The following is a 13,503-nucleotide window of genomic DNA, read 5'->3' as shown; positions in this document are numbered from 1 at the left end:
TTCCTAAGAATCCCAGGCACTCAAAGGTTAACAGAGCAAGGATAGTCACGACATAGAAAGCTTACTGTGACTGGAATCCCCCTGGGTGATAGAAAAGGAAAAGAATTTTCAGCTTAGGAGAGGAGCTCCAAAGATGCCTTTGTTGAAAGTAGCAAAGGGAGGAGAGTCAGGTGCATTACACTAAACAGACATTTGGTTTGGCAGATTCAAGATCCTGGGGACAGAGCAGTGACTCAGAGTTAGTCTTGAGCTCCAGTAGCCAAGTGGTGAGCTTGGGAGGGAGTTGGAAGAGCAGATGGAGGTTTTTTGGACTTGGTTTCTTGGATTCTTAGTGTTTGGCATTCTGATAATGTATGATGCCTAAAAGGCAATGTGTAGATGATATACTGCCCACAAGGAAAATTTACATTTTAATGGACAAGTAATATCAAGTCTCAGTAACTGAACCACCAGGTCATGTCCACTTAGGTATACATGTCCACATCCTCAGGTGTATAATACAGAACAGCATATATTTTCCAACACCTTCCTTTGGAGGACAGCAATGGTAGCATATTATTTAGTTATTAAGTAATTACTAGTTATCATTGCTATGATTATCATTAGGTTGTTGAAGAAATAAAATAAGCAATCTATGCGAAAATGCTTAACATTGTACTGATTTCCTTATATATGCTAAAAAAAAACCTGTTCACTGGTTGGCTGGTTAGTATATACACTGATTGACTGAGAATTCTAGTAGGTACCCAAAGCAATAATTTTAGGTTGAGATTGGTGCAGAGTTGCTTTTCAGAAAATAAGAACTGGTTGTTCTGTTGCCTGTTTCATTCTCCCAACCAACATGAATAGCTTCCCCATTATGTCTCACTTGCTATTTTGTGCTAAGAACAGAATGCCCTGCTATTCTAGACATTGAAACTCATCCTCTTTTGATGGCTCCCATGGTTCTTAATGCCTGTGGAATTTTTATTGTTTTTAATTTCAAAGTTGCTTTCAGCAGCTTGCTGTGTTAACCTTTCTCTTGTACCTGTACCAAGAGGAGGTACACACTTACCCTCTTGTGTTTTCCTGACAAGTACATGATGGGACTAGATGGATGAAGTCTAGGGAGAAAAGAGTTGGGCCTAATATCTCAAGCAGAGTCTTTTTGGAAGCACATCATAGTAAGACACATTATACTTCTGCACCAAAAATGAGCAAATGTTCACCGTCAGTGGTGTAGTTAGTGCACATCAATAGTCTTAAGTTAAAGGTAGAAAAAATTTTCCACTTTTACAGTTTTTTATATTTTGTATTTATAGGTCTAGGAGTGTGCTTTTTATTAGTGGTATTCAACTTGAAATCACAATGCTTTATGTTCAGTGCAATTTCAGTGTGATATGCTGGTTTTCTTACCTCACATAGTTTTCCATAGCATCTCTATTATTCATTTGGACCAAAGGGACTCGAGCAAATTTCTTATTGTTATCTGCTGGGATTTTGTATTCCATTCCCCTATAATAATCTTGAAGGAGTACTTTTGTATCTTGGAAACGGTTCAGCTCTGCCTATAATAGCAAATATCAATATTAATTCCCAAGAACAAGCTGATCTGTACATATTTTCCACATGAGCTCTGTAAACACTGTTTTAAAACTCTGAAGTTGAAATCAATTTCCTGAAAATGAAGAAGGAGAATTGGCTACAGATGTATATCTGAATTTTCATTACAATTAAACTGGTGACAACGCATTCTCTGTACCTATTGTGCGTACGTCCCCTTGAGGTGGCACTGCTGTGCCTCTTGATATTATGACGAAAGTTATAGTAGGCAAGATGTCTAAAGTGTTGCATATTCATTGCTTTGACATTAAGAAATCTTCCTGTCTCCTGTATTCAATGAACCAATATGTTAACAAATATTTGAGTATCATTTGAGATGTGGTGATTTAGGAGATGCCAAAAATAGGAGACATACAAATGCAAAGCACAAATACAGATACAAATAGAAAAATCTGGAATACAAAATAAAACTAGTGTTCTGTCCTTTAGTACTACTTAACTTAGATATAGAAAATTGTCAAATGGTAAGGTAAAGTAAAAGTGAACAGTTCTCGTTTTGCAGTTTCCATTCTTGCTCAATATATAGAGTAGGGAGAGCATCACTTGGGGCTCATGGGTGCTTGATGGAAAATGGAAAAGCACAGAGGAGTTGGTGGCAAGGTGAGCATCAGCTATTCATGAGTGGCTCCCTGCCAGCCCAGGTCATTTCTTGAGAGTAGTGATGAAATGCACACCAAGTGTCACCTTGTCGAGTACCGAATACACATGTGGAGACCAGGAACTTTCTAACCTGTCCTCCCATTAGGTGTCATATGAGCGGGCATTCTTCTCTTTGGTAGTTTAATCATGACCTCTGGATTTTGCTTTGGTCAGTGGCTACTTAAACCAATACCTGTGGTCCAAAGGTGGACTCTCTTAAGCAATATAGTGCATGATATTTGGATAATTGTAGAAAATATCTTTTAAAAAGAAAAAAAAACTGACTTAATGTTCAAAGCTTATAGCTGAACTTAACCCAAAGATATTTGTAAAGGGATCCTTCCATTTATTAATCAATTAATGCTACCATTTATTACATTAAACATCAGAAATAGTTTTGTGGTGCCATATTCATAGTTGAGATACAGAAAAGGGTAAGCTAAATTTTGCTATTGAAGAGCTGCATTTCTAAACTTTTAAGGTAAATGACTGAAATGGGAAGAAATTAATTTGGTTAATTTCAATCTATGTTATCAAATAAAATTACTATTCATATATTGTTTTATAGCATAGGGCATGTTTTAAATATTCTCCTTAGGTTTTGTTTTTTTTTTTTTTTAAAGATTTATTTATTTATTTATACAAACACTGGGTATAGTCAGAAGCGCGAGAGGGTGAGAGAATTCACCAGAGCCAGAGTGGGAAACAGAACAGGCAGACTGATGAAGTACACTGCTGAGGGGAGCAGTGAGCATGGCAGGAGAGGTCTGCGTGCCATGTGGGACCCTGCCCCGCAGCCGGGGATCCAACCAGCGCTGCAGAGGCTGTGGGCAGCTTTGCAGCCCAGTGCTCAACTGCTGTGCCACCAGGGAGGCCCTCTCCTTAGGTTTTAAACATAAAAATATATATAACTTTTCAAGCTAGCATTTAAAAATGATTAGGAAAACTACACTGTTTTCTGTTTTTCTAGGTGAGCAACCAAATGGAGTTTTAAAATATTCATACAGCTAAGCTCACAGTTTGAACATAAATGTCTGCATCATACTTAGATTTGGTAAGAGTAGAGAGAAAATTATATTCATGAGAAGCTGAACAATGTCACATTTACAATGAATGGCATGCAAATGTAAATCCACCTTATAGAAATCAGATATTGATAAATTACTGTGAGGAACTGAAGAATATTGTTGTGAGGCTATACAAATTCATTAGCCGTTAAACCATAGCTTAATGACTTGTAAATTGCTTACTTGGCAAATAAATTTAGAAATCAGGAAATCTATATTCTCCTTAATTTAGAGAACTGAATTCTTTAATTATGATTTAGTTTGGTAAAGTCTATTTTATATAATTGGTATTTGAGATAGTGCCTTCAGCTAACTTTGCTATACTGATATTTTACATCAAAGATTAATTCATTTTAAGGGGCATAATTTGATTTCTTAGATAACTAACCATGAATAAGATATTATTCTATATCCAGGATTCTGACGTAAGCAGAATTGATCTTGACTCCTCTGACATTTCTGATAACTAGCTAATAATACTTTCTTGTCACAGAATTTGAGATTTGAAGGAATTCCTAGAAATAACCTATAATAGCATTTTCTAAAATTTGTTGTATAGAAAACTTGTCCTATAGGAGGACATTAACCAGTACACTGTGAGGGCTAAAACCAAACTTTGCAATGCCAAATAGTTTTAGAAATTCTAGGTTTACATACCAATGGAGTTTCATTATTGCAGCCCATCCTGATGTCTTAATATGTCAATATGCTTGACAATCTCCCAGTGAGAGGGAAGTGTAGAGTATGCAGCACCTTGCCAATCATTCTGTCAGTGAGTCCTTGTTTAGCAAAATATCTTATAGGACTGGTGTTCTGTGGAACCCACTTTGGGAAACACCTACACCACCAGACCTTGAGGACTTTCTTGAGGGTTCATCCCCTGGACCCTCACAAACATGGGCAAGCTTTGCTTATGGGCTTCCTGGCCAAGCAGCTCAATTGTCTCAAAAGTATGTTGTTTGAGGATGGTTCTAATCAAAAGGCTCTTTCTTCATGTATTAAACTGAAACCTACTCGTCTTCCGTAATTTCCATCTTTGGTTTTTATAGGATCCTATTGATTAGACCCTTTCCTGTTCTATGTGGCAAGTCTTCCACTCTCTAAACATTGTTGAGGATGAAGCAATGGTTAGGGTGACCAGCTCTGGAGTTAGATGTCTTCACTACAAACCCAGGTCCTCCTACTTTGTGGGCACTGGGAAAATGATTTCACCTGTGTTTGTCTCAGTTTCTTCATTTGTGAAATAAGGAACATAACAGAATTTACAGCATTGTTGTACAGATTTCATGTATCCTACATAAATGTCCTTAGAATAGAACCTGACACACAAAGAATAAGAACTTAATAAATAATAATTTCTCTTTGCTGTCCTTTCTTTTATCTCATTTTCTCCTAGTTCGTATTAGATGTGATTTCTGTTTCTCAAGGACAGAGCCTTAAAACTAGATATTACAGAGAACTTTGTCATTTTCAAAAGTCACGTGTTGCAAGGATTAAAGAGACTGAGTCACAAAAATTCTCTATTCCCTTTGCCTTTACTCAGATTTTAGTTGTTTCTGCCAGAAGCTTTTGACACACCTTTCCCTACAGCCAATCTCTGCTTGTCCAAACTCATGCCCTAGATGCTCCCAAGGCTGGCTCTGGGGGTCTCATTTCAAACCTTTGCACAACCCAGGCCTTGGAGCTCCTTCCCACAGCCCAGAACTAGTAATCAGTGAGGCTGCTCCTGCCTCTCAGTTTCTACTGACTGTTCAGGCCTCCCATGGGCCAACACTGTGGGCCCCTGCACTCCCATGGGCCCTTGCACTGAGCACCTGTCCCTTTAAATGCCGGAAGCGCTAGTATTCAGGTTCATTTGTTGAGAAGTGTTTGCTAAACACCTTTAATACACTAGCGCAGGCATCTGTCAGCTAAATATTCTCACTGCCTGCCATATCTTCTCACGTAAGTTTCTCAGTGGGAGTGCAAAGACATACCCTCCCCTTTCTCTACGTTCACTGATTCTCTTAGGAAAAAATTCTCGGAGAAACATAGCTTAACCAGCGCCCGCCTTCACATCTCTCCCAGCTTAACTATGCTTTAGATAGTCTTCCACACTCTAGTTGTGGGTCTGCTACTTCTAGGCAGCCTATCCAGCCACCATTTTGTCACCTAAACAAGGTCAAAGTGGTCCGGCCAGTTAGGAACAGGAGCCAAACCCTTAAGCCCTTCAGATCAAACAAGAGCACAAAGCTGGATCACACTGGGAAGGTTATACATTACAAGGTGTGTCCAGAATGCCTGGGGGGCTGAGGACTGATGCATAACATATACTCCTGATTTATACATCATGAGGTATGACCGGGAATGCCTGGGGGGCTGAGGATGTATGACAAGGGACCCCAGAAGCTGATCAGTGGAGCACCTTGTTGATAAAATTAGAACCATGGCTGGGGATTAGGGTGTATCATCAAGTAGATTAGAAGTGCCTGGAGGGCAGACTCACAATCCCTAATCTTCTACACCTTTCCCCTTGCTTTCATCTCTTTAATCTCCTTACAATCAATTACATGTGTCAACAAAAGGGCCAGGATCTTGCTCTTCAGCAGCATCCTGCATCATGTAGCCTGCTCCACGACTCCTGTTTGTCAGTGTGGTTGTCCGATGCAATGCTAGTTTCCTGGCCTCCCTTTTTTAGAGCATATACTTTAGAAAACTTGTCACTGTAAATCCTTTCTCTGTCCCTTTGAGAAGTGAATCTTTTGAAAAACCACTTGCCAGTTTTAGAACACAGAACAGTCTTTCTCAAGGACCTGGGCACTATATCTTTGAAATGTTTGCAGCAAGAGAAGGAGCCCCACCTTGTTCTCTGGGAGGGGAGGAGCCTAACTCAGGTGGATGCCTTGCTCTGAGAAGTAAACTACCTCTGCCAGGAAGACAAGAGAAGGCCAATTAGCAAACACTGCAGATCATAACCCCCAGCTCAGCCCAACTCTTAAAATCTCTCCAGCCCTATTCTTGACCCAGCTGGGTATCTAGAATTAGTCTGTGTTCTCTTCCCTAATCAACATCTGTCATTTAATCTTGACCACCGCAATTTTTTATTCAACAGGAAGCAAATATAGACACTGGGTCTGCTGTCGTCACCAAGCTCTGGGCCACTTGGAAGCAACTGCTGAGGGTTGCTTGGGACACCCCCAGTTCTACTTTGGTTTGATGTCAAAATAACTCATTTTGGCCAACTTCTTCTGCAAGTTGGAGCTCAGGCAAGGCAGAGAGCTATGAGCAAATTGAGCATGGAGCCAGGCCTGATATTCCCATAGGCATTGGGGCTGGAGTGACTTGGCTGTGGAGGAAAGTGTGTGTGTCACCTTGACCTGCTGGTCTTACCTGCATCAATGTGAAGAAATGGTTCATTGTTATTCCAATCAAGTCCTGCAACCAGCTCCCATTAATGATGTCCAGACGCTCTTGCTCTGCCTCTTCCTTCCGGGCATCACAGATGTCCCAAAGGCGGTCTCGTAAGTCCTGAACAGAAAGAAACTTTGCTATTATGCATTAGAATCAAGGCTAAAATCACCACAGTGTACGAAAACCAAAATCCTTTGCCTGTCTTAAAAGTGTCCCTAATGATATCCAAGTCACCAGAATGCTGTCACTTAATTTCAATAGTATCCCAGTTGGTTTATCAGCAGGTCAGTCTGCCGGCTGCTTTTCTCCTCTATGGACTCAAGCACAGAAGCCACGGCTTCGACTCTCATCCAAATCAATACCAATATCTTAACGATGACCTCCCAAGGATCATCTGGTCCTCTTATGACCTTGCTCACTTCACCACCAACCACTCTGGCCCATGCTCACTCTGCTCCAGCCACACCTTGCTGTTCTTCAAGCACACCTAGCTCCCTCCACCTTTGGTACCTTCATGTTTACTTTCCCTTGTGGCTGACACACTCTTTCCCCAAATATCTAAATGATTCACTTTTGTGATTTTGATTAAATGTCCCCTTTTCAATAAGCATCTTTGAGGAAATATTATATCAATGTTCCTTTTCTCTCTGCCCTGTTTTCCTGTTCTTCACATAGCTCTTATTCACAATGATGTGCTCCCAGTATATTTATTTATTTTTCTTACTCTTCTGTTCACCAAATGAAAACATTTACAGGATATTGCTTCACTGTTGACTCCTGAGCCCCTTGAGTAACACTAAGGCCATGATGGAGATTCAGTAAATATTTAGAGACAGATAGATGCGTCATGGGATAGCGTTCAGCATTGCTTGAGTTGTACACGCAAATATTATCAGGTTTAACTATTGGAAGCCTATAAGAAGGTATTGGCAATGAAAAGAACTCCTCTGCCAGGATAGCGGATCTTAAATTTACACAGGAAAGACAGAGGGTAAGAGACTGAAATCAGGATTCTTAAACATCAGAGGCCCTTTCCTAAAGCATTGGGGTAATACACTACAATCTGCTCATCTGCCAAGTGTCAGGTGTTGTGTTGGCGGGAGATACAAAGATCTATAAATAGCTGGTCTTCTATCTCAAAGCATCTGTTTAATAGAGGCCACCTTGGATTTTGCATGAAATTCTCTATTTTCCCTTCTCCTGATATCAACCAACTGAAGAACTGAATTCAGGTAGTCGTGTGCTTAACACCAGACACAGACAGAGTCACATGGTCCAACAGAGGGGTGAGGAGTCTACAAAACTGATGCCAAGGACATTCTCACACTACTGGTTTTAACTTTCTTTCTGGAAGTGTTGGTCACTATTTTCTCATTCTGAACTTGAAGCCTTGAAAAGCCATCACTCCTGGAACTGGCCATTAAGGTTCAAACCATTTCCCTCCTTATCCTCACACCTTGTGCAAATAAGGAGGAAATCAGTGAGGGTTTTGCTTTTTAAGATGGGAGTGCAGAGTCCCTTGCCCCACTGAAGATGGGGTCTCTTACATTCACTCTTTGGTGTAGCTCAGCCTTTGTTTCCTCATCATCCCACAGGTCGTCAGGAAGAGCGTTGAAATCTGCCTGCCATTGAGACACGAAATCTTGCTTATGATCAGGACGCCTCAGAAACTGTTGGAAACTTGTTCTGTAAGGCAGTAAGGGAACAGGGTGGAGCTTCCATGTCATGCCTGTGAGCTAGAAAATGCTAACTTTGGAGAACTGACTTACCTGATCTCATTCAAGTGAGTGATCACAATATGCTGGTTTTCTCTCAGATGCCTGAGTGCACTTTTGATGGTGTTTATGTAAGATTTTTCAATTAAATCCCAATAAGATACTAAATATGAAGGTATTTCCTGTTAAATAGCAAAGCATAAGAATCACTATTTCAAGATGAAAATTCTTCTGAATAAGTGAGTTCAAAGAGTGATACTGAACAAGAAAATCAAAATGCAACTGCAATTATTTAATCATCAGAGGCCTTTTTCTAAAGCATTGGGGTGATATACTCCATTTATGAACTTACAAAAATCTGTAAAACTTCTTTGTTTGAAACTTCTTACCTCTCCTTTCTCTCCATTCCTCTTAGATTTTCTATTCTGAACAATTCTTTATACTTCGGCTCAGACTTCATTTCTTCCAGAAATCCTTCCTTGATCCTAAGTCTACGAATCACCCTCTAAGGTTCTGTGGCTCTACCTTAGCACCCTTACTTCTCCCCTGATAGTGTCAATGATGTTCACTATAATTGCTCATTTATTTGTCTGTTATCTCTAGAATATCAGTCTCATAAGCCAGGAGCAATGATTGTCTAGTTCACTATCATACAGCTTTTATTTTAATTACCTTAGTATCTGGGACATGGTCAGTGCTCAAGAAATATCTGAGTGGATACATTGAATTGCCACAGATAGCACATGTTGCCTACATTGGAAAACTGCCTAATATGGAGAATACCTAGTGTTCATGTCAGGGTGATGATGACTTATTTCCCTGAACTCACCCAAGAAATTTAGTCTTGTGTGCCCCATGGAAATGAAAACATTTCTTTTTATATTATCTTTCATGATGGCAATAAGCAATCTATACCATAAATAATTCAAATGAAGTCAAAGTGAAGATATAGATTATATTCAATGTAAAGTTGCTGTGCTAAGCATTTCCTTATTGGCTGTGCATTCAATCAGGGCATCACACATGGTATGAAGTCATTTGGGTTAATTTCCTTTCTAGCAGAGGAAAGCAGAATATTTGGGATAGATTATCCGAACTTTTTGGTTCGGATGCTTTAAGCACAACATTTTCAGACAGTTCCCTCTAATGTCATGCAACTCATGTTACTGGAAAATTCTTTCTTGTCTTGATCAGAAATTTACCTTCCTGTTGTTCCTTCTTATCAGCTCTAGTTGTGCCCTTTCTTGAAGGACACATTTTTATGTGTCCTGTCTTCCTTATGGGAAGACAAATATTTGAAGACAGGTATATTAGTGAAGAGTGTTAGACTGGGATTCAGGATGAAACTTGCTTGTTTTTGTGTTCCCAGCATCTATAACAGTATTCACACAGCAAGTGTTCAATATATGTTAGTATAAAATAAGTAGGCTCCCCAGAACCCAATTTTATCATCAGTTTAATTTTTAGAAGACTGGATGATTCCATCTAGTTCTAAAAGTCTATGCTTCTTTGTCTAATCACATGTCAAGTATTCTTTAACCTAAATTAGACAAAAGTAAGTTTAAAAAATATGCTTTCTACTTTGTTTGGTTTCTACTTTGTCAAGATCTCTCTTTGAGGCTGTGATATATCCAGAGTAATGCTAAAGGACATTTTTAAATAAACCTATCACCAAACCTTCCTCCCTGGTTGGCTTTCATCCATTTAAGCACACTCTGGACTTAACTGAAATAACATCCTGCTCTCATTTATCTACAAGAACTTCATGGAAAATTGTCAAATACCATTTTGAAGTCAAGAGGTACTTTGTTGATCCACCTCTCTCCTAACTTGCTATGGAGGAAAAGGAGCAGTTCAGTTCAGCAGGACTTAGTGTGTGAGCCCAATGGCACTCTGGGTGATCATTTTTGTGAGTGTTTTTAAGTCATGTATTCAATAATTTTCTCTCAATTTTGCCAGGTCTTATTGCATAGATTATTGGCCTGTATGTTACTAAATCTCATCTGTCTTTTATTAAATATTTAGACATTTGTCTCCATCTGGTCTTCCAGAATCTCCCTTACCCACTGTGATTTCTATGAGTCATTGATACTGTCCTGTTTATAGGTTCTTCCAGTCTCTGGTGTGTAATTTTTCCAGGGCACTTGAATTTATGTGATGTGACTAGATGTTTAGATCTATTGTCTCCAATTAAATAGTTTTTCTTCATTGGAGAAGTCTGTTTAGAAAGGAATTCTGTAGCCAAAGCTGATATTCTCCAAATCTTTTGGAAACTGGAAAGGAAAGCCCTCTTTACTTTGACTGACCTCTCTGGTTCTCTCTGCACCTTGCCTTGTGGTTGGTTAAACTTGGCTGCTGCTTCTACCCCAGAAAGCTAGATATGGAAGCAATCTCTTCTCTCTCTTTCCCCCAGCCCCTTTCTTCTCTCATGTGCCCATTAGGTAAAGTATTGATAGATCTGAGGTCTTTGGAGAATCTGAAACTAGATTACTACCAGATAAATATAGGATGCCCAGTTAAATGAATTGATTATCTGAAACTCATATTTCACTGTGTCTTCCCTCTTCCAAGAGTATGCAGCTTGTGTCTGGAAGCCTAGAGTAGGGAAAAGGAATAGTGAGAATCCCGTGACTTGCTTTGATTCCAGGCTCCAGGCTATGTTTAGTTGTAGTGAAAGGTTTTCTCTAAATGGTTTTGCTTAGTATTGTGTTTGATACTGTTTTGAATATAGTGAGTTATTCCACATTCTGCCCTCCCCCAGATGTTTATAATTTAATTGGGGGAGATAAGACATTTCCCTAGGAAAGTTCAGTAATGACTATAGCAAGACCACAATCACTGCCATTCATGACTAGGTCTCAAATATCTGACACAGGTGGTCAGTGCTAAGAGTCCACTAGAGTAAGAAATCACAGAGGATTACACTAAAGAAGACAGGGACAGTGTCTTTTTAAAAACGCTTTGTCTTTTTAAGTGTTTCAAAGAAAAGGACATTCAGTGCTATTTTCCCAAGATGACTTATCTGTTAAAGCAACTGAAATTGTCTAGGTAGTAACGGGGTTGTTTGCAAATAAGGGGCTTTGGAGCTCTTGGGGCTTGCCTGGGCATCCCTTATCTGACACTGGTGTCCAAATTAAAGCTCTCAGGCTGGATAACTATCACTTCCTTTTTTGGTTTAGTTACTCTCAAATTTGGTCTCCTATTTCTAAAACGTCGGAGGTCAAACTTTATTTAAAAGCATTATGATGTGGGTATGAGAATATGGATGTGGGCTCTAATTTGCTGGATATGTGTTCTGGGGAAGTCATTCTTCCAGGAAACTGCTTCTATCACTGCTTGTCCTTGGGAGAAAATGGGTCCTCACCATTGTTCCCCTGATTTCAGCACTCAACTGCAGTTCAACGCATGACTCAGAATCTTGAGGGAGTTGAGAAAGGATGAGACAGGGGTTCAATGAGTAGTGTCAAAAAAAATCACCTCAGGGCCTCGCCGGTGGCGCAGCGGTTGAGCGCTGGGCTGCGAAGCTGCCCTCACCCTCTGCAGCGCTGGTTCGATCCCCAGCTGCCAGGCGAGGGTCCTACATGGAGCGCAGACCTCTCCTGCTGTGCCTGCTGCTCCCCTCAGCAGTGTGTTTTGTCAGTCTGCCTGTTCTGATCCCTGCTCTGGCTCTGGTGAATTCTCTCACCCTCCCATGATTGTATGAATAAATAAATAAATCTTTAAAAAAAATCACCTCAGCTTTTTGATGAGTACAATTACCATGTAGGACAGGCCTTCCAGATGGTACAAAAATGGTGTGAATCTTACTATAAACAGGAGAAAGAATAGATTGTACTGGTTTGAGTCTACACTGCCATACCTCAGGAACTGGCTCATCCACAAAGACCCATTCTTCGGATCCTGGCTTGGGTGGCGGGGCCACTACCGGAGTAGGTGAGGTATCTGTAGATTCCCCAGGCAATTTCTTTACTGCTGCCTTCCCTCCGGGTGATTTTCCTTTAGGAGAACCTTAAACATGCACATTAAATCATTCCATTACAAGCAGATGAATGGGACCAGGTTCTGTAGAACAAATGAATCTATAATTGCCATGGATTTCAGACAATTCATTAACTACTTTTTGAATACTTTTGGACAATCTCACCAAATCCACAATCAAATACCTCATTCTCTACAGCCCCCCAAATTAACCAATAATCGCAGTAACTCAGTAAGTTTTTAAAAAGCGGTCCAACTTTTCTTGTCCAATTGGCTATGAAAAGCAATATGGCATTTTATTATCCTCTCTGTCCTCGCTTCCACAAGGAACATGTGGTTCTTATAAAGTTTAGATTCTTGAGCAATATGTATTTCATTTATTACTGCAAAAACTGGCAACTGAAATCTTTTTTACCCTGTGTGAGAAGGAGGGTACATAATGTGAGAGATGTTCTTGGTGTTCCTTGAAGTCCAGGGATGAACAGTCGCCGGAGGTTATTGCAAGAGTTGTGAGGGAGCTGGAGGGGCGGGAGCATTGTCACTCCTACAAATTCTTACATTCCCTGCATGAAACATGGAGTTTCTGAGCAGAGAAACTGTGTATTTCTCCCTATAGCCAGGAAGTATGGAAGAAAGTAATTGATGAGACTTAAGCTTGGCAGAATTAAGGGGGTGAGAGAGCAGGGGGAGTGGGAGAGGGAAAAAGATAGGGGAGAGGTAGGGGGAAGGTGGGATGAGAAGAGACAAGAAAGGGGCCTAAAGTTCAGCTCAAACCCCAGAAAGGGCAAATGTTTCACTTTCCTTGGGAGCATCAAGAGGGGAATCTCGAACAATGAAGTGACATTCTTCTGGCCTAACAGACCTGGTGACTGAACCAGAGAACACCAATATTTTGATGAAGTTTACTGTAGTTTAGAAATTCATTCAGTTCATATTCCGCTTACCTTCAGATTAATTATTGAGATTTTTGATGTAGTTTATAGAGGTCTACAGGAATGGGAACACTTTCTTCAAAATATATTTTTAGTGAGTCTTATTTAGTGATAATATTATTTAGAAAAGTCAGTTCATTTTCTAATTTTATGCTAATTAAAAATATATGGGGGCTTCCC

At 40.0% G+C, this 13,503-nt stretch overlaps 1 protein-coding gene across 1 annotated transcript in view; it reads right to left on the bottom strand.

Annotated features, from left to right (window-relative positions):
- The window catches only part of SPEF2 (sperm flagellar 2), a gene marked incomplete at both ends in the record, with an annotated part of 130,042 nt that overhangs the window by 46,185 nt on the left and 70,354 nt on the right, over positions 1–13,503 (bottom strand). Inside the window, 5 exons of the mRNA XM_084233900.1 lie at positions 1,396–1,547; positions 6,678–6,815; positions 8,246–8,384; positions 8,468–8,595; positions 12,273–12,421. Of these exons, the coding sequence (XP_084090026.1) occupies positions 1,396–1,547; positions 6,678–6,815; positions 8,246–8,384; positions 8,468–8,595; positions 12,273–12,421 (706 nt within the window). The remainder of the gene's footprint in view (positions 1–1,395; positions 1,548–6,677; positions 6,816–8,245; positions 8,385–8,467; positions 8,596–12,272; positions 12,422–13,503) is intronic.

Source organism: Talpa europaea (assembly GCF_964194135.1).
Source record: "Talpa europaea genome assembly, chromosome: 5".
NCBI lineage: Eukaryota > Metazoa > Chordata > Mammalia > Eulipotyphla > Talpidae > Talpa > Talpa europaea.
Note: the sequence above shows the minus strand (reverse complement) of the source record. Positions and strands in the feature narration are given on the sequence as shown.